At 44.1% G+C, this 21,677-nt stretch overlaps 1 protein-coding gene across 1 annotated transcript in view; it reads right to left on the bottom strand.

Moving 5' to 3' along the window:
• The window catches only part of LOC310861386 (tensin-2-like), a 104,272-nt gene that overhangs the window by 35,101 nt on the left and 47,494 nt on the right, over window positions 1-21,677 (bottom strand). Inside the window, exons 4-7 of the mRNA XM_083768806.1 lie at window positions 7,399-7,437; window positions 6,520-6,561; window positions 3,087-3,136; window positions 375-558 (exon numbers count right to left, since the gene is read on the bottom strand). Of these exons, the coding sequence (XP_083624932.1) occupies window positions 375-558; window positions 3,087-3,136; window positions 6,520-6,561; window positions 7,399-7,437 (315 nt within the window). The remainder of the gene's footprint in view (window positions 1-374; window positions 559-3,086; window positions 3,137-6,519; window positions 6,562-7,398; window positions 7,438-21,677) is intronic.

Genomic DNA, 21,677 nt, shown 5'->3' with positions numbered 1-21,677 from the left:
ACACACCCACACACACACACACACACACACCAGAGGGCGCAGCTGTAGCACACACACACACACACACACACACACACACACACACACACACACACACACACACACACACACACACACACACACACAAACAACCACACACACACACACACACTGCGTTCGCTTCCCGCGTTTGCGCGTCTTACTTGTGTATACATGTATGTACACATGTACTGTATGTAATCTGACACCACCACTGCCATATCAAGCACAAGTAGTCATTACGTCATATACGCTGGGCACGGAGGGACACACGCATCAAACAGAGATCTGGAGATCTTATCAAAAACATGGGGTCCTTTAAAAATCACAGTTCCTAGAGGCTCTCCCCCCCTCACCAGAAACTTGTCCTGGTGCTTGGACTTCAGCATGGCCGCCACCTCCTTGAGGTTGAGCCGGTAGCGCTGCTCCTCCAGCGGCGGGGGGAAGAACACGGAGATGATCCTCTCGGTGATGTAGGTCAGGTCAAAGTCGTAGTGGCGCTCCATCACGCGCTCCATCACGCGGTCCACGCTGAAGCTCCTGGACACCAGAGAGAGAGAGAGGTAGAGAGAGGTAGAGAGAGGTAGGAGGAGAGAGACAATGGTTAACCCATTCTGACCTGAGATCAGATTCTAAAAAAATGTCTTCTACATCCTGACGGTTTTCTGAGAAAGCTGTGTTTGCCGTGTCAGTGGTTCTTTCGATTTTTCAAAAACAGCAGATCTACAAGCTCGTAAGCGCGCCACCGAGTGGCGCGCTTACGAGCTTGTAGATCTGCTATTTTTCCAATAGCTAAAGCACAACATCATGCTAACACCAAAAGGGGTTCCCGACCCAAAATGGGTTGATGAGCAGAGACAACGTGCTGTCTAGCAGGAGACATATTGTTTTGTGGTACATAAAGTGTTGTTTTTTGTCGACTAAAACTAAGACTACCTTTTTTCGCCGGCGAAAACTAAATGGAAACTAAATGAAAACTGAGCTATTATGACTAAAACTAAGACTAAATGTATTGACAATTTCGTCAACAGATAAAAACTAGACTAAAATGTTAGGAAGGGACTAGTGGACAAGAGATCCAGTAGAAGTCATTTTACACTTGGTTGCATGCTGAAAATAGCAGATCTACAAGCTCACGACAACAAGTTGTGAGCTTGTAGATCGGCTATTTTCAACAAGTGTAAAATGAGTCATTACGTACGACATCAAGGCCCGCCAAAATAAATTTTAGTCGACTAAATCAACTGTAGATTTAGTCAACTAAAATCTTATGACTAAAACTAGCCTAACACTAAAACATTCCAGGTGACTAAAATGTGACTAAAACTCAATGAAAACTATTCAAGAGAGACTACGACAAAAACTAAAATAGAAATTTGCTGCCAAAAACAACACTGGTTACATGGATGCCAGATCAAGGTCAATGTGTGCATGATTTTTAAAGGTGCGGTCAGGTTCTTTTGGGGGCCGATCCAGATCACCGATTGTTTTCCTCCAAATCGGCCGATTGATTATAGCCCGATACTGATACCGATCTTGTGCATTATAAGGGGACACGTTTCTAAAATTATTATATGTCGAAACCGAGGTCAAAACTGTTCCTTCCTGTGTGTGTGTGTGTGTGTGTGTGTGTGTGTGTGTGTGTGTGTGTGTGTGTGTGGAAAAAGGGGAGAATGTTTATAGGCCTGTCACAAAGATTGGAAAACGATATATCTGATTTGACTTAAAATGGTATAATCGCAGCCGATCGGTCGGAGCAACCTCTAATCATTTTGTCTATAGGCTGATGATGATAGGCGATTCATATTCCTATTTTAAAGCCGAATAAAAGTCAGTTCGGCGTGAGCCTACAATGTGACGTCATTTGAGGGGACCGTCCTAAAGTCGTCTCTTCGGTGCTACTGAACATTTCTGACGAGCCTAAATCATTTCGGCACTACAGCGCCGAAACAGCGGGTAAAATATAGGCCCTTAGATGGGCAGAAGAAGTGGGACGACTGAAGGAGAGGGATGAAAGTAAATGTGTACACAAACAAACCCTCAGTGTTAATGAAACCGCCTCGCTATACCGGCTGAATTGTATGATCATGTGTTGTGACAATGAACATGGAACCTTGATTAAAGCCATTTTGGACGGGAACCCCTGTTGGTGTTTTAACCCATTCTGACCTGAGATCAGATTCTAAAAATGTCTATTACATCCTGACAGTTTCATTATTAACCCATTCTGACCTGATATCAGATTCTAAAAGTGTCTTCGATTTTTCAAAAATAGCAGACCTACAAGCTCGTATCGCGCCACTCGGTGGCGCGATATGAGCTTGTAGATCTGCTATTTTTCAATAGCTAAAGCATAACATGATGCCAACACCAAAATGGGTGCCCGGTCAGAATGGGTTAAAGCATTATGTTATAATTTAGATATTGAAAAAGTGGCGCGCTACGAGCTTGTAGGTCTGCAAATTTTTTTTTTTATCGTGAAAATGTGACGCAAATCTTTGAATATATATTTCCGAGCGAAAAAAATTAACGGAAATATTTGTTTCTGGGGGGTCCCTGGAAATACATATTTTGAGATGGGGGTCCGTGGCCCAATGGAGATAATTCTGGGGGTCTTTGACATGAAAAAGGTTGAGCACCACTGACATACAGTATATAGAAACATGGGTTTTTTCAGAAAAAAGTTAGGATTCAGAAGCCTTTTTCGGCCTCAGTCCACAATGGGTTAATAACACTGGCACGGTCACACAGATAAGTAAAGTCACAGTTAAAGGGCTCTCACTTCCTTCCTGGACTACAATTCCCATAATGCTTTGGGGGCACTGCTCCTCCTTGTGGATAGGGGGAGGGCTGTCTTACTGAGACCACATGTAGTCCAGGAAGTAAAGTGAGCCCAGTGTCCATGACATCAGAGACACCGGGCTCACTGCTACAATCTAAAATATCTAAAACCACACATTACACACATAAAGACACCCAGGAAAGTGTTCTAAAGCTTCTAAACGTCATTAACATAATATATGTTTTGGCAAAAAGGGTCCCTTTAACACAGAAAGGCGTTTTCTCACCTGGGTAGTGTGTTCCTCTGTTTGGTGTAGGTCAACGACTTAGTGGACCCCTGAGGACAAGGAAACATTCTATATAAGACTACAAAACAATGACTTAGTGGACCCCTGAGGACAAGGAAACATTCTATAAGACTACAAAACAATGACTTAGTGGACCCCTGAGGACAAGGAAACATTCTATAAGACTACAAAACAATGACTTAGTGGACCCCTGAGGACAAGGAAACATTCTATAAGACTACAAAACAATGACTTAGTGGACCCCTGAGGACAAGGAAACATTCTATAAGACTACAAAACAATGACTTAGTGGACCCCTGAGGACAAGGAAACATTCTATAAGACTACAAAACAATGACTTAGTGGACCCCTGAGGACAAGGAAACATTCTATAAGACTACAAAACAATGACTTAGTGGACCCCTGAGGACAAGGAAACATTCTATAAGACTACAAGTAAGACGCGCAAACGCGGGAAGCGAACGCAGCTCGTAAATGGCAATAACAACAATTAGAATAAATTACATACTTTTTTAAGGTTTTATTTTTAAAGTTCTATTTTTTGTGTTTTTTTAAGATTTTATTTTGAAGTAAAGTTTTTTGAAGTTAAGTGTTTTTAAAGTTTTTTTTTAAAGTTAAGTTTTTTTGTGGTTTTTTTAAGTTTTTAAGATTTTTTTTAAGTTAAGTTTTTTTGTTTTTTTAAGATTTTTTTTAAGTTAAGTGTTTTTAAAGTTTTTTTTAAGTTGAGTTTTTTCTTTTTCATTTTAAGTTAAGTTTTTTCTTTTTCATTTTAAGTTAAGTTTTTTTTTAAGTTAAGTTGTGTGTGTGTGTGTGTGTGTGTGTGTGTGTGTGTGTGTGAGTGCGTGTGTGCGTGGGTGTGTTTTGTGTGATACAGCTGCGCCCTCTGGTGGCGGGCGGGTGGTGTAACAGCGGGACAGACACACAGACAGACACACAGACATGATCTGCAGGGTCTCATAGTAAGTGCACAAGGAAACATTCTATAAGACTACAAAACAATGACTTAGTGGACCCCTGAGGACAAGGAAACATTCTATAAGACTACAAAACAATGACTTAGTGGACCCCTGAGGACAAGGAAACATTCTATAAGACTACAAAACAATGACTTAGTGGACCCCTGAGGACAAGGAAACATTCTATAAGACTACAAAACAATGACTTAGTGGACCCCTGAGGACAAGGAAACATTCTATAAGACTACAAAACAATGACTTAGTGGACCCCTGAGGACAAGGAAACATTCTATAAGACTACAAAACAATGACTTAGTGGACCCCTGAGGACAAGGAAACATTCTATAAGACTACAAAACAATGACTTAGTGGACCCCTGAGGACAAGGAAACATTCTATAAGACTACAAAACAATGACTTAGTGGACCCCTGAGGACAAGGAAACATTCTATAAGACTACAACACAATGACTTAGTGGACCCCTGAGGACAAGGAAACATTCTATAAGACTACAAAACAATGACTTAGTGGACCCCTGAGGACAAGGAAACATTCTATAAGACTACAAACCTTCACAAACAAACAGCCTCACAGTTCGACATGATTCATAATTATGCCGTTTGTGTGATGGTGTCGCATGCCAAAAACAGCAGATATAGAGGTTCAACAGGAAGGTTATTTTCTAGCTGGCAACCATTTTATTACCTACTTAGAGAATTTGAGAGTACTTCCGACAGACTAATTGAGTCAATACTAGGTGTTTGTTTTTTTTGCTTTCTCATAATGATAGAATTGTCTATAACAGAGGGTGATGTATGACAACGTGATGCATGACAACTGTCTTTTGAACTCGAATAACCCAACTTATAATTCTATTTTTTTATTTTTTTTATTTTTTTATTTTTTTATTTTTTTATTTTTTTATTTTTTTATTTTTTTATTTTTTTATTTTTTTATATAGTTTTTGTCATCTGTGCTTAACTTATTGTTACTTTTTGTGTACTACTGTACAAATATGCATGGTTGTCGTTTTTGTATGTCTCTACCCAATTATTATTGTTAATTTTTTTATATTGTTTTAATGATGACGATAACTGTGGGGGGGAGGGATGGGCGAGGGAGAAAATGGAAAAGAAAATGGTATGTTACTTCAAACTGAACTTAAATTGTTGAAACCTGCTACCAATAAACATATATATATAAAAAAATGTAAAAAAAATAGCAGATATATACAGTGCAATGTGTGAGCTGGTAGATGGGCTGCTTTTGCCACTCGACAACAAAGACTAAATCAGGCTTAACGCATTCTGACCGGGCACCCATTTTGGTGTCGGCATCATGTTATGCTTTATCTATTGAAAAAATAGCAGATCTACAAGCTCATATCGCGCCACCGAGTGGCGCGATACGAGCTTGTAGGTCTGCTATTTTTTGAATAATCGAAGAGCGACTGACATTTCTAGAATCTGATCTCAGGTCAGAATGGGTTCATCAGACCAGTGTGTGTGTCCAGTGGAAAACCTCGTATGAATCTGATCTCAGGTCAGAATGGGGTTAAACTGACAGTAACGCTCCGTTCAGCCCCCGCTAAGGAGAACACAAGGCTCTCAGAACGAATTGGTCTGCTCTGGTGGTCTAGGTTGTGTGTAGAGAGAAGCCTTGCCTCTAGGGGGCGCTACCGGGGGGCTTTTTATCCTTTAGTACAAACACAAAAGTAGAGAGTGATTTCCACTTTGGTTCAGCTGTAAATACACTATAGTGAGTGTCCCTGGTCTAAAAACAAAGAACACACATACAGTACTTCCTCTGACAGGTTGGAGAATTACATGATGGGGGGGGGGGGGGGAGCGACCTTTGACCTTTAAAAGCACCTTTATTAAAACGCTGCGCTACATGAAATATGTCACTTCAAAATTGCAGTTAGCTCACTATGAAATAGACTAAATATGAATAGCGCCAGTCCTTTGAGCAACCTGTACTCATGGGTCTGTGTTCACAGTTTCCTCTGTTTTGTTCTTTCAGCCATAATAATAGGCCTATAGACATTTTTGCTGTGCCCAGAAATGAAATGAATCATGTTTATGTGCAACCTTTTTTTCCCGGAAGGAATATATTGGCCCAAACACAAACAGTTCTTTAGAGAGAGAGAGAGAGAGAGAGAGAGAGAGAGAGAGAGAGAGAGAGAGATAGAGAGAGATAGAGAGAGAGAGAGAGAGAGAGTGAGAGAGAGAGAGAGAGAGAGAGAGAGAGAGAGAGAGAGAGATTTTTATTTGTATATACTGTACATTGTTTTATCTTGATTGTCTTGTTCCACTTTTGCTTTGGCAATGTAAACCGTATGTTCTCGTGCCAATTTGAATTGAATTGAATTGAATTGAATTGAATTGAGAGAGAGAGAGAGAGAGTGAGAGAGAGAGAGAGAGAGAGAGAGAGAGCATCTGGTAAAGTGTTCTCACCAGGTGTTGGATGTGTCGAGATGGAGTTGTCCCTCTGCGCTGCTGGGGGGAAGGAATGGAGAAGTGGAGGAGGAGAGCAGAGGAGGAGAGGTGTGGAAAAGAGATGGGGAAACGCAGGACGAGAGGAAGGACAAAAGGGAGGAACAGAGGAGAGCAGAGAGGAGGAGGAGAAGGACGCGAGGATGAATGGGGAGGAGAGGGAGAACGCAGGGGTAAGAGATGTTGGGGGGGGGGTCGAGGAAAAGGGGGGAGAGGGCCGGAGAGGGCGACGAGAGGACGGAGAAAATGGCAGAGGAAGGGGAGTGGGAGGAAAAAGAAAGTTAATTCAACAAACAGACTCCCTGATGGACAAACATACATAACTACTTCCTTTAGCAACATCAACATTTTTCCTCTCTCTCTCTCTCTCTCTCTCTCTCTCTCTCTCTGGACAGGAGAAGACCAGTGGCGTGCACAGATAGACACTAGGGGGTGCTAGAGCACCCCCTGCCCTTTTGGCAATTTTGCTCTTAAAAAAAGAAAAAAGGTTTTCTTTTTTTTGTGTGGACCATGGTGACATTGATCAAATCTTGATAAAAAACACTTCTACTATATTATTTAGGCCCCCACACAATCTAAAGCTATATGTTTCTATGTCAGTGCACTGGTTCTTCGATAAATAAATAAAATAGCAGACCTACAAGCTCGTAGCGCGCCACTCGGTGGCGCGCTATGAGCTTGTAGATCTGCTATTTTTCAATAGCTTTTTTTCACTTGAGCACCTGCCCCTCTAAATGTCTGTGCACGCCACTGGAGAGGCCTCCTGCTGGGGCTCAAAGCAGAGCAGTTGACCGGTCGGAAAGAGAAAGGAAGAAGAGAAAATAGTTTGTGTCCTCTTACCGTGTCATTGGAGGGGGCAGGGATGCATGACGCCGTCACCTGGGAACACACAGGCAGAAACAGGCACATGAGGGGGAGATATACTAAATTGGGAGAAAATGTTTTTCTTTTGTCCTGAAGGGGCATGTTTTGCACAATGACATTGGTCTTGTCATTATGGTCTGCCCGCTATCTCTGTGATTCATACAGTACGGTTTGTTTACCCCGGTCACTGATACTAAAATCTGATTTTTTATTTTTTATTTTTTTATATGAATCTGTGACCCGACACCCATACTGTTACAAAACGGAGAAAAAAAAAGGTTTTGAAAAGAAAAGAAACAGGCACATGAGGGAAGAAACACACACACGCGCGCGCGCACACACACACACACACACACACACACACACACACACACACACACACACACACACACACACAGTCACACACACACACACACACACACACACACACACACACACACACACACAGTCACACCCGCTCAATTTGTCTCTTGTCGTTTCCGATTCAGGAAAATGGGAAGGAGGGCGTTGTCGGTTGTCGAAGTAGGATATGAGCAACAGGAAGGGCTTCCTAAACAATAAAATACTGAAAAATGCAAACAGAAAAGTCATGCACTCGCTCGTCCACCTGAGCAGACAGCTATGGCGACATTTAGAGTCAGATATAGCGATAGTTTGTCCACTTGTCTAATCGTTAAACCCATTCTGAACGGGAACCCATTTTGGTGTCAGCATCATGTCATGCTTTAGCTATTTAAAAATAGCAGATCTACAAGCTCATAGCGCGCCACCGAGTGGCGCGCTACGAGCTTGTAGGTCTGCTATTTTTTGAAAAATCATGAACATGTGCTGCAAAGCTTTGAATATAAACTCTTTCAGAGCGAACGTTTTTAACTCAAATCTTTGCTTCTGGGGGGAGGTGGTCCCTGAAACAACACATTTTCAGATGGGGGGTCAGTGGCCAATTTCATATATTTTTGGGGGTCCTTGACATGAAATATTGAGAACCACTGATATAGAAACATGACGTTGAAGACATTTAAAAAAAAAATATTTTTTTAAATTTCGGGGTTAAGACAGTCAAGTGGAAATGAAAAGCACCGCTGTGGAAATCCACAAAAACAGTAATTGAACCTATAAGCATATAAACTGAAGGAGCCTCAAAGCAAAACAAGAGGCTTTTATTTGGTTTAGGAGGATATAGAGATTAGGCTGACGGTATACTGTACATACAGTATATACAGTCTTGGGGGGGAAAAAAGATGTGCTACACAGGGAACAATGGACAATAGCAGTCAAGAACCTGAATGTCTCTGAATTGGGGGAAAAAAAGTATATGTTTGAATTGAATGTGTTGCTGCTGGTAGCCCCGCCCCCTTTATATCACCTAAAACAACCTTGTACAGTATTATATATATATATATCCCATCCATAAAACTGTACATTAGGCAAACAAGAGACTGAATGAATGAGCTCAGACAGAAGACACGTCTGGAAAAGTATTATTTAGCCCATTCTGACCGGGCACCCATTTTGGTGTCGGCATCATGTTATGCTTTAGCTATTGAAAAATAGCAGATCTACAAGCTCATATCGCGCCACCGAGTGGCGCGATATGAGCTTGTAGGTCTGCTATTTTTTGAAAAATCGAAGAGCGACTGACATTTTTTAGAATCTGATCTCAGGTCAGAATGGGTTGATCAGACCAGTGTGTGTCCAGTGGAAACCTCGTATGAATCTGATCTCAGGTCAGAATGGGTTGATCAGACCAGTGTGTGTCCGGCGGAAACCTCGTATGAATCTGATCTCAGGTCAGAATGGGTTAGACATGAAGTAAACAAAATGTACTAGACGCTTGACAGCTTGTTTGTCAAATATCAGTATAGGCTACAGCACAGTATGTGAGTTGAGGAGTCACACACACGCACGCACACGCACACACACGCACACACACACACACACACACACACACACACACACACACACACACACACACACACACACGCACACACACACACACACGCACACACACGCACACACACACACACACACACACACACACACACACACACTACACACACACACACACACACACACACGCACACACACACACACACACAGCCTGTAGGTCAATGAACTAGTCTCTGGTACAAGGGAAACAGCAGCTGAACAGCACCACTAATGAACATGAGCTACAGTCACGCTTACATAACACACACACGCGCACACGCACGCACAAACGCACACACACGCGCACACCAATAATTAAATTATCACTTTGTGGGTTTTCGTGCGTGCGTGTGTGTGTGCGTGTGTGTGTGTGTGTGTGTGTGTGTGTGTGTGCGTGTGTGTGTGTGTGTGTGTGTGTGTGTGGGGCTTTGTTCGGTCGCAGGAAAAGGGCAAGGGCCTGCGTCTATCTCATTGTGCATGGAGGGAAGTTACATGTTCTTTGAACAAGGGGGTTGTTTCTGCAGCACACGTGTGTGTGCGTGCGTGCGTGTGTGTGTGTGTGTGTGTGTGTGTGCGTGCTATATATTGGCTGTCAGTTCTTTCTCTGCTATCTTTGAAAGATCGTGAAAATGTGGCGCACATTTTGGAATACATCTTTTTTGAGAAGGGAACGTTTTAACTCAAATCTTTGCTTCTGAGGGGTCCCTTCATGGGAAAACATATTTTCAGATGGGGGGGGCGGCGGCATATTACATATATCTTTTGGGGTCCTTGACATGAAATATTGCAGCACCACTGATATAGAAACACGGGTACTTCAGAAAACTGGAGGATTTCATTTTTTCTTTTTTAATTTCGACGTCAGGTCTAAATGGGGTTTAAAATAACTAATAGCTGAAAAATAATCCTTAGTAGTTCTGAATTGAGTCGATTGAGTCGACTGAGAACTTTAACCCATGGGTTTCAGATGGACTGATGCTGGAGGGAAAAAGACGGCCTGCTATCTCTAGGCTAATACAGAACTATAGCCAATGTCCCTGCATGACTCGGAGGAAATCTCCCACTCCCTCGGGAACAAAATAATATCAGCCTTCATTCTTGTGTGTGTGTGTGTGTGTGTGTGCGTGCGTGCGTGCCTGTGCGTGCGTGTGCGCTTGTGTGCGTGTGTGTGTGCGTGCATGTGTGTGTGCGCACGTTCTTGCACGCACACGTATACCATGCTTATCCGACTAGGGTTACATGTAATGACCTGGAGCAAGGATCACACCAAGCCAAAAACAGGATAGCATGCAGGAAGTGTACAGTACTGTGTGTGTGTGTGTGTGTGTGTGTGTGTGTGTGTGTGTGTGCGTGCGTGCATGCGTACATGCATACGTGTGTGTGTGTGTGTGAGAGGAGATAACGTCTAATGTCCTGTTACGTGGGACAAGAAAAGAAAAAAACGTTCGGAGAACCCAAGAATGTGAAGGATATACGACACGATAAGACTATCGGTGGACATGGGAGAGACCGGGGAAACGACTGGACTGCTGGGACGCAAAGCCACTTCAAAGGGAACGGCGTACTGCAGTTATAGTTATAGCCTGAATTATACTTTGTGTCATTTGTACTAGTTGACTATAGTTGCCTAGTTTACTAGTCGACTAGTTGCCTAGTTGTTTAACCCATTCTGACCTGAGATCGGATTCTAAAAATGTCTGTTTGAAAATGACAGTTTTCTGAAAAAGCTATGTTTCTATGTCAGTCGTTCTTCGATTTTTCAAAAATAGCAGACCTACAAGCTCGTATCGCGCCACTCGGTGGCGCGATATGAGCTTGTAGATCTGCTATTTTTCAATAGTTAAAGCATAACATGATTCTAAACACCAAAATGGGTTCCCGTTCAGAATGGGTTAACTATACCTATTATGTCAAATTAAATATTTGTACATTAAAAATAATCTACCTGATCTTGAGGCCTACAAAATCGGGAAAAAAATTTAAAATATATTTTTAGTCAACTAGTTGACCAACAAGGTCGAATAGTGGATTTGCTGGTCGACTGGTGAACTTATTTTTGAAAAGTCGAAGAACGACTGACACAGAAACATGGCTTTTTCAGAGAACCGTCAGGATGTAGAAGACATTTTGTAGAATCTGATCTCAGGTCAGAATGGCTTAAGAGCTACTGTTGGATTCTCTCCCTCTCTTATACTTTCTCACTCTTTCTTCTCCATCTAGTCTCTCATACTCTTATTTCCTCTCTCCCCTCTAAGGCGGGGGGCCCTGTAGGGGTGCTGAGGGCCCCTGTAGGGGTGCTGAGGGCCCCTAAGGCGGGGGGCCCTCTGGTCGTGTAGCGGTGCTGAGGGCCCCTAAGGCAGGGGGGCCCTCTGGTCGTGTAGCGGTGCTGAGGGCCCCCTAAGGCTGAGGGCCCCCTAATCCAGGGGGCCCTCTGGTCGTGTAGCGGTGCTGAGGGCCCCCTAATCCAGGGGGCCCTCTGGTCGTGTAGCGGTGCTGAGGGCCCCCTAATCCAGGGGGCCCTCTGGTCGTGTAGCGGTGCTGAGGGCCCCCTAATCCAGGGGGCCCTCTGGTCGTGTAGCGGTGCTGAGGGCCCCTAAGGCAGGGGGGCCCTCTGGTCGTGTAGCGGTGCTGAGGGCCCCTAAGGCAGGGGGGCCCTCTGGTCGTGTAGCGGTGCTGAGGGCCCCTAAGGCAGGGGGACCCTCTGGTCGTGTAGCGGTGCTGAGGGCCCCTAAGGCAGGGGGGCCCTCTGGTCGTGTAGCGGTGCTGAGGGCCCCTAAGGCAGGGGGGCCCTCTGGTCGTGTAGCGGTGCTGAGGGCCCCTAAGGCAGGGGGGCCCTCTGGTCGTGTAGCGGTGCTGAGGGCCCCTAAGGCAGGGGGGCCCTCTGGTCGTGTAGCGGTGCTGAGGGCCCCCTAATCCAGGGGGCCCTCTGGTCGTGTAGCGGTGCTGAGGGCCCCTAATCCAGGGGGCCCTCTGGTCGTGTAGCGGTGCTGAGGGCCCCTAAGGCAGGGGGGCCCTCTGGTCGTGTAGTGGTGCTGAGGGCCCCTAAGGCAGGGGGGCCCTCTGGTCGTGTAGCGGTGCTGAGGGCCCCCTAATCCAGGGGGCCCTCTGGTCGTGTAGCGGTGCTGAGGGCCCCCTAAGGCTGAGGGCCCCCTAATCCAGGGGGCCCTCTGGTCGTGTAGCGGTGCTGAGGGCCCCCTAAGGCTGAGGGCCCCCTAATCCAGGGGGCCCTCTGGTCGTGTAGCGGTGCTGAGGGCCCCTAAGGCAGGGGGACCAGCACAAACACACTACACCAGATTCCATCTCCCCGCGCCAACACTTACGCACTTGACTTCCTGCTTCAGAACTCCACCCAGCCCTCCCTCCCTCCCTCCCTCCCTCCCTCCCTCCCTCCTACCCCTCTCTCTCTCTCTCTCTCTCTCTCTCTCTCTCAACTAAATAAATCCAATAATGTAATGATAGCACCTCTTTAACCCATTCTGACCTGGGATCAGATTCTAAAAATGTCTTCTACATCCTGACGGTTTTCTGATAAAGCTATGTTTCTATGTATGTCAGTCGTTCTTCCATTTTTCAAAAGAATAGCAGACCTACAAGCTCGTAGCGCGCCACTCGGTGGCGCGCTACGAGCTTGTAGATCTGCTATTTTTCAATAGCTAAAGCATAACATGATGCCGACACCAAAAGGGGTCCCCGCCCCAAAATGGGTTTAGTGTCATTCTTACTATAGAAATGTGCTCGGGAAAGTAACTCAGTCAAAGGAAATCTACTAATCGACTGACAACTGCTTTAATGTCAACTAACACCAATGGATTTGTGGATTAATGCACTATATAGCCTTTCGGTTTTCTCTCATGTCTCACTACTTTTCACCGTTCTCTCTCTCTCTCTCTCAGTCTCAAACGCTCAAATCACATTTGTATCCGTCCAATTCCTTTAGTTTTACAAGCAAAGCCGCTTAGCTTGGCCTCTAAAACAAACCTCGTCCTGCCAATACACTGCACTGCCACCAAAGGGGCCAGTGAGGCACTCCAACGTTGAAGCGCGCTGGCCCCTAGTGGTAAGAGGAAGGACTGCAGGAGGCGGACCCGTGGATTCATGACGAGGAAACCCCCGTGCAGCTGGGGGGCTTTAACATAGAGCGCTCGGTTGCACTTCCGCATTTTGGGACCTCCAGAATTTGGTGGTCCAAATGCGGAAATGCGCCCCAAAAAGGCGGAAATATAGACGGTCCCTCCGGCGGCTTCAGATATAGACGAAAGGACATTAAACAATACAAAAAGAACAATGTATCGAGTTGTAAAAAACGTGAAACCGTTACGTTGTACACATACAGTATAGGGTGTATATATATATATAGCCACGGCTAATTTGCAACCTAAAGTCCCTGCAGGTTAGGCCTTTTTTATATTGCACTTTATAGCTATTTTTTTGAAAAATCGTGAAAATTGCCGAAAATGCTAATGCTCTAGGTTTGATGATAACACGTGTGTACCGTACACTGTACTGTACATTCCATCCTTCAACCCCCCCCCCCCTCTACTTCAATCTCACTCAGATCCTGAACCTCCCTTCCTCTCCGCTAGCCCCCCCCCCCCACCCCCCCACCTCCCCCCGCCCGCTCCTTCCAGGTGGGTCCAGCTGGCAAACCTCAGGGCCCTGACCCAACACTTGGTAATCCTTCCTTCACTGCCTCCCTCCCTCCTTCCTTCCTTCCCTCTCCCTCCCCTCCCTCCCTCCCTCCTTCCCTCCCTCCTCCTTCCCTCCCTCCCCCCTCCCTCCCTCCCTCCCTCCCCCCTATAACATATGCATCCATATAGTTCGCCAATACATGCAAGCACATGCCCCTACTATACGCAGAATCACACACACACACACACACACACACACACACACACACACGCACGCACACACGCACGCACGCACGCACGCACGCACGCACGCACACACACACACACACGCACACACGCACGCACGCACACACACACACACACATTCCTATATCCCTGGTTTTAGCTATAAGCTGCTGCTGTGGTGGTCGGAGCGGCCTTTGATCCATCAAAGCCAGAGGAGCATGCCTAATGGATAATGCACAGCCTCACCCTCTGCAACGCATGGCTTCAGAACTATGGGCGCTCTTTAAGGACCAGGGGATGAAGTATACAGCTGTCCTGGTATGTTATTATAGTGTGAGAAAAGTGTGTGCGTGTGTGTGTGTGTGTGTGCGTGTGTGCGTGCGCGCGCGCGCGTGCCAAAAATATGGCTCTAATGTGTGTAAACTTGTTCATTTAATTTGTTAATGTCTCCATCTTCACTCCTTTATTTAAATTATCTGTGATGTCCATAGATGTGTGACCGTCGAATAACTCGGCCTATATAAAGCTTACATTTATTAATTAATCGATTACCGACATAAACCATTTTCAACTTGACATCCCTATAGTTTGGGCACGTCAATTTTAGGCGAAGATATGTCGACATTTTCAGAAGTGTAGCAAAAATATAGAACATCTTCAAGCCTCAAGACACACGTTCTCAGGTCGCTATACTGTAGTTCGTATCCCCGGACCGGCACGTTAAAATGACCACCGCTGAAGTGCCCTTGAGCAAGGCATTGAACCCCTAGCATGAAATGTTCTATGAGCAGGGCCTGGCTGTAAACAAGTTATTGAGCTTAGTCCAGTTACCCTGGGTAAACATGGTACCTTTCCTTTCCTTAGTCCAGTTACCCTGGGTAAACATAGTACCTTTCCTTTCCTTAGTCCAGTTACCCTGGGTAAACATAGTACCTTTCCTTTCCTTAGTCCAGTTACCCTGGGTAAACATAGTACCTTTCCTTTCCTTAGTCCAGTTACCCTGGGTAAACATAGTACCTTTCCTTTCCTTAGTCCAGTTACCCTGGGTAAACATAGTACCTTTCCTTTCCTTAGTCCAGTTACCCTGGGTAAACATGGTACCTTTCCTTTCCTTAGTCCATTTACCCTGGGTAAACATAGTACCTTTCCTTTCCTTAGTCCAGTTACCCTGGGTAAACATAGTACCTTTCCTTTCCTTAGTCCAGTTACCCTGGGTAAACATAGTACCTTTCCTTTCCTTAGTCCAGTTACCCTGGGTAAACAAAGTATAACTTTGCTTTGCTTTGCTTATGTCCACGTAACAGCTAATAGCTCGAGGCATAAACATGAACACACGCCATTTTGTCTGCATGTGAGTGACCATTTCTGCCCCAGCAGCGCGGTCCCCCCCATTCCTTCAAAGCCTCAGGGGAGATCCAATTAGAGACCAAAGATGAAAGCTGCAGTCCAATCAGCGGTGAAAGCTGACGCTGACCATGACCTTGAAGTGCTTCCCTTCACCAGCGTCATCATCAGAAGACAAAAATAAGGGAGAGAGAGAGAGAGAGAGAGAGAGAGAACTTTTCTGATTGTTACTTAGTATACATTTTAGACGGGAACCCCTTTTGGTGTTTTAAACATTATGTTATAATTTAGCTATTGAAAAATAGCAGATCTACAAGCTCATAGCGCGCCACCGAGTGGCGCGCTACGAGCTTGTAGGTCTGCTATTTTTGAAAAATCGTTAAAATGTGGCGCAAATCGTTGAAAAAAAGTTTTTCTCCTCTGGTGAAAAGCTGTCATTTGCGCGATAATAATAATAATAATACATTTTATTTATAACGCACGTTACATTTGAAACAAATCTCAAAGTGCTACAGGCAGAAAAAATGTAAAGGAAAAAAAGAATAAGAATAAAACAGTTAAAACGGCACACAGGGCAGCTTAAAAGTCCGACTGGGCAAATAAATGCCTTACTAAAGAGGAAGGTCTTTAGTCCCTTTTTAAAAGCGACCACGGACTGTGGTGCTCTCAGCAATGTCTCTCAGTCAAATCTGGTCACATATATTTCAGAGCTAATATTTTTAACTAAAATATTTGCTTCTGGGGGGGGGGGGGGGGGGTCCCTGGAACTACATATTTTGAGATGGGGGGGGGGGTCCGTGGACCAATAGAGATAATTCTGGGGGTCGTTGACATGAAAAAGGTTGAGCACCAACTGACATTAGAAACATGGGGTTTTTCATAAAAATGTTAGGATTTAGAAGGCTTTTTTTTATTTTTATCGACCTCAGTCCAAAATGGGTCAGTTTTTACTGTAGTATCTGTTATGCAGTGCATGACACATACAGTACGCGACGGCGTATGACTCAGGCTTAACCAGAGCGGTGCTGTATAACTCAGGCTTAACTCAGGCTTAACCAGAGCGGTGCTGGCTGATGTCATGCAGACGATTAAAAGCCACACGAAACAAGACGTCTGGTCTGGTTCATGTTCTATGTGTGCGCTAGATAGGTAGCACACACACACACACACACACACACACACACACACACACACACAGGTACACACCAGCCCGCCGTTCCACATACCAAGAAGAGGCCTTAGTATGACAGATGCAACTGGAACTCCCTATATATACAACCCCCAAAGGTACTGTGCACATTTGTAGAGGGCAGAGAGAGAGACACAGAGAGAGACACAGAGAGAGAGACACAGAGAGAGAGGGAGAGAGAGAGGGAGAGGAGCTTATGAACTGTATGTTTTCTTTAATCTTTCAAATTATTAAGGTGTCTGAACAATTTAAACCGAATGAGTTATAGGAAGGGTCTTATTCATATGTATATATATGCTACTATTCAATACCTGCATTGTCATCCATTCAGATGTCTGTGCGTGTGTGTGTGTGTGTGTGTGTGTGTGTGTGTGCGTGTGTGTGTGCGTGTGTGTGCGTGTGTGTGCCTCTGAAAGTGTTCTCCCCCCAAAAAAATTATTCCGTTTCTTTTGATGTCTTCCGTCGATGTCTTCCATTCTCAAACGGAACAGGAGACATCAAAGGCAAAACGGAGAGCTCCGGGAGAGAAGGTTTTCTGGCAGTACAGTACAGTACAGTACAGTACAGTACAGGAGGCTTCCTGTTAGAGCCGAAGGGGATTTGAAGAAACAGTTAAGACCAGATATACGTGAGGAAAATAATCAACGGTGTGTATCTCTTCTGTCTCGAATAATATCTCTGAGAGTAAAAAGTGTGAAAACGAGTCATAAATATACGGCTCTCTCTCTCTTTTTCGAACCGTAAATCCCAGGAGTCATTTTACAGCTGTTTTGAGGGTTGTCAAGGCTGAGCCGCTGTGACTGTCCGCACATTTGATACCCATTCTGACCTGAGATCAGATTCATACGAGGTTTCCACTAGGACACACACTGGTCATGATGAACCCATTCTGACCTGAGATCAGATTCTAAAAATGTCAGTCGTTCTTCGATTTAAAAAAAAATAGCAGACCTACAAGCTCGTATCGCGCCACTCGGTGGCGCGATACGAGCTTGTAGGTCTGCTATTGGAAAATATTTTTGGAAAATATTTGAAGGACACTTTTTTTTTTTTCAAAGTGGAAGCCGTGGACCCCAGGACAAATTGATCCGCCCATCCATCCATCCATCCATCCATTGATACTTTATGTGTTGTATTTCATTCTTAGTTACTTTGAGGTGTATTATGGATGTTTTATTTGCTTGTTCCAAAATGTAACATTGACGATGGGAGTATGGAAGTGTGTACGTAATTCTATTTCTGCCTCTTGGCCAGTTTCCACGTGTAAAAGAGACGCAATATAGTCTCTATGGGCCTGATTCATTAACGCGTTTCCGCTGATATATTGCCGTGACGCTGGCGGAAAGGCATTTACGTGGATTTCCCACATTAATTTGGAATTCATGGAAATGGCCGTGAACTTGACGCTGTCTTTGGTTGGTCGGAAATTCCGCTAAATGCTACGGGAGCTCTTTAGGTGGCGGAGAAATTTGCGGAAGCATACACTAGCGTATAGATTTATTCAGAAGGCTTTAGTCTTCATGCTGAATCAATAAATTGTTCCCAAATCTCAGATAAAATATGTAGGCATGTGTCCCCAACATATTGGTCGATCAGCACATAAAAAAACGATATATATATATATATATATATATATATATATATATATATAAAAGCCGAGTGCACTTGTATGCCTAAATGCATGCATTCTAGAGGCAAGTTAGCCTATAGAGTCCCATAAGGAAACTGCCCCTGCAAGCCCCGACACCTTTTTTATTTATTTATTAGGATATTTCTATAGCATGCCATGCGCGATTGCGCTGCTCACTGGACAGCCTTCTCTAGGCTACTCGCAGTGCAACGCGTTGTGAGCTCTCGCGGACTGCATGTTAAAAAACAAACTCGATCACTATTATAATAAGAACATAGGCCTACACTTATCTGCAATATGCACTGTACGAATCTAACGTTGTTTCGGTGTGTGTGTGTCATGTGTGTGTGTGTGTGTGTGTGTGTGTGTGTGTGTGGGGGGGGGGGGGGGGGGGCAGACAGCAGCGTGCTGCCGATCCGATTCACATTGGAAAATGAATAGGGCTAATTAGCCCTATATAAAAAATAGAAGACCACATTTATAGCCTAATGAATGCAGCGTGTTTGAAAGTCGGCCAGTCATATCAGTTTTAAACCAGCTCACCTCCACTCGTGAACATGACGGACAGACAGACAGAATTTATAATAATGTATATTGATATTGATCACATGGATGCCACACACAGAATAGTTTAACTCACTGGATAAACTCACTGGATTATAATTTCTTCAGACAAGAGGATCCCAGGCCTATAATATATTTACTTATGAATGTATGGGCTACTGTTCTTTATCGCGCAACAGTGTCGAGGGCCCATGCAGCCCCCCTCCCTCTCTCGTCTCTCTCTCTCTCTCGCTCTCTCTGAAAAGACGACTTTTGCATTGACATATCCGATATTTTAAATATCGGATATGTTTTACCTCTGCAAAGGTGTGAGTGAGCACCCGCCTTGGTCCCGAACTTAATTAAATAAATTATAATTATATTGCTTCAGCGGAGCACGCACCGTTGCAAGCTTGGATAGCAGTGACCGCGGCTGTGATCTCAGACAAACTGCTGTCTGCTGAGTCATGCTTGAAGCCTTTTATGGTATGAAATTGGGCGTGGATCAATGCAGATGAGGTTGTCGGGTGCTTTTCCGATCACTTTGCACCCGCTGCATTCAGTATGACATACACCTGCGATACACCTGCGCACCTGTGGTACACACCACTCTCTGAATTACACGTCATCTCAACGTAGCTTGATCGGACGGATAAATACGATATCTGTTTCCGCCACCGTTACACTCTGGCGCATTTCGTTTTTGAAGAATCAGGACCAATGTGTTTTTACTGGTTGATAAAGTTTAAATAAAATTATACGAAAAAAGTATAATTTACTATTATATTATACATAATATATTATCCCATTTTGGGTGCGGGAACCCCTTTTGGTGTTAGCATTATGTTACGCTTCAGCTATTGAAAAATAGCAGATCTACAAGCTCATACGAGCTTGTAGATCTGCTATTTTTGAAAAATCGAAGAACACAGAAAACACATGGACACAGGAAACTGTCAGGATGTGTAGAAGACATTTTCAGAACCTGATCTCAGGTCAAAAACATGGGGTTATACCGTACATACATCTGTCTATAAATGCACCAGGTCTCTGTGTGTACATCCGTACTGTAACGTATTCAGTACGTGTGTAAATCCGACAATCTGACAAGCGTTCGCCCCCCCGCCGATTTTCAAATTCGACACGCACATTCCACAGAGCCACGGGGAGCGCAGTCAGTGCCCAGAACCAGCACCGAAGCCTCTGCCCGCCCGCGGGCTCTGGACAGGGCCCAAATTAGCCTTATTGATCACACCTGATGATCACCCCCCCAGATCTCCATATTCCATTCTGACCTGAGATCAGATTCATACGAGGTTACCACTGGACACACACTGGTCTGATTAAACCCATTCTGACCTGAGATCAGATTTAAAAAATGTCAGTCGTTCTTCGATTTTTCAAAAATAGCAGACCTACAAGCTCGTATCGCGCCACTCGGTGGCGCGATATGAGCTTGTAGGTCTGCTATTTTTCAATAGATAAAGCATAACATGATGCTGACACCAAAATGGGTGCCCGGTCAGAATGGGATATATATCCCTGTAACACCTAACCTGACACTGCCAGATGGGGGCGGTATTGGGTTAACCATGTTCCCCAACACAGCACTCATCTGGGATCTCTCAGGGAGTTGAGCTGACAAAAAATCCGTTCCGTACCGAACCAATCAGCGTGAGCTATAAGGGCGGGATATGTGCGAAACCGGATGTGAAGCAATATAGTCAATATGATTGGTTGTGTTTGCACGCCCACACGGTGATAGACAGACGGTACCATCCAATCATCTACCAAGTGTCTTGAAAAAAGGAACAGCCCCGTCATTGAATTTGCTTCCGCGACCCCAGATCCCAAGACCAGGATGTATTTCTACTTAAAATATGTAAAAAAAAAAAATATATATATATATATGCACATTTATAATAATTATATAATAAATTAATAATTTACATTTGGGGGATATCTTTCACAATAATGAATAAAACATGTTCTAGACATTCTAATGATAAAAAAAAAAAACATATATTACAATTATTGTACTTAATTTTATTAGGGTTTAAATGTCAAATGTCATACGTTAAAAATTGTCCAGACATTTTTTATTTGTGTGAATCTCAGCCTCTGTGGGGGGTATTTATATGCAAATATCACGACCAATGGCATTGGAATGGCATTGCAATGAACATCACTGATGACGTTTAGGTGAAAAAAGAACAGATTTATTTATTTTTCATAATTAAGTAATTAATTAAAATTAAAATGTTACCGAAAAGCAACACTGGGTCTTACAGGGATATGGAGCTGGGCCTGTTCTGACATCTACAAGCTACGAGCTCATATAGCGTGCCAGCTCGTAGGTCTGCTATTTTTGAAAAATCGAAAGAACGACTGACACAGAAACATAGATTTTTCAGAAAACTGTCAGGATGTAGAAGACATTTTTTATAGAATCTGATCTCAGGTCAAAATGGGTTAATATATTATGGCGAGTTGGAGGATTAAATGGAGGAGATGTTAGACAATGTGACTTAACGTCTGTTGTTTCCCACCCTATAGCAGATCTCAGGGTGAACAGCTGGTCCTGAGAGCCCCCCCCCCCCCCCGGTATCGCTGTCTATATAACAAAACCCTTTATCTGCTGGTTTATGTGGCTTTGCGTCTTTTTCCACGGCCAATATACAGTATATATATATATATAATTATATATCTGTGTTTCCTTCCCACATTTTTCCTTCTTTGCCCCCTAAAAAGGAAAGAGGTATATTAT

This window comes from Protomyctophum parallelum (genome assembly GCF_964188405.1).
Source record: "Protomyctophum parallelum genome assembly, chromosome: 7".
In the NCBI taxonomy this organism is placed as follows: Eukaryota; Metazoa; Chordata; class Actinopteri; order Myctophiformes; family Myctophidae; genus Protomyctophum; species Protomyctophum parallelum.
The sequence above is the reverse complement of the archived record's forward strand: the minus strand, read 5'-3'. Positions and strand labels throughout refer to the sequence as shown.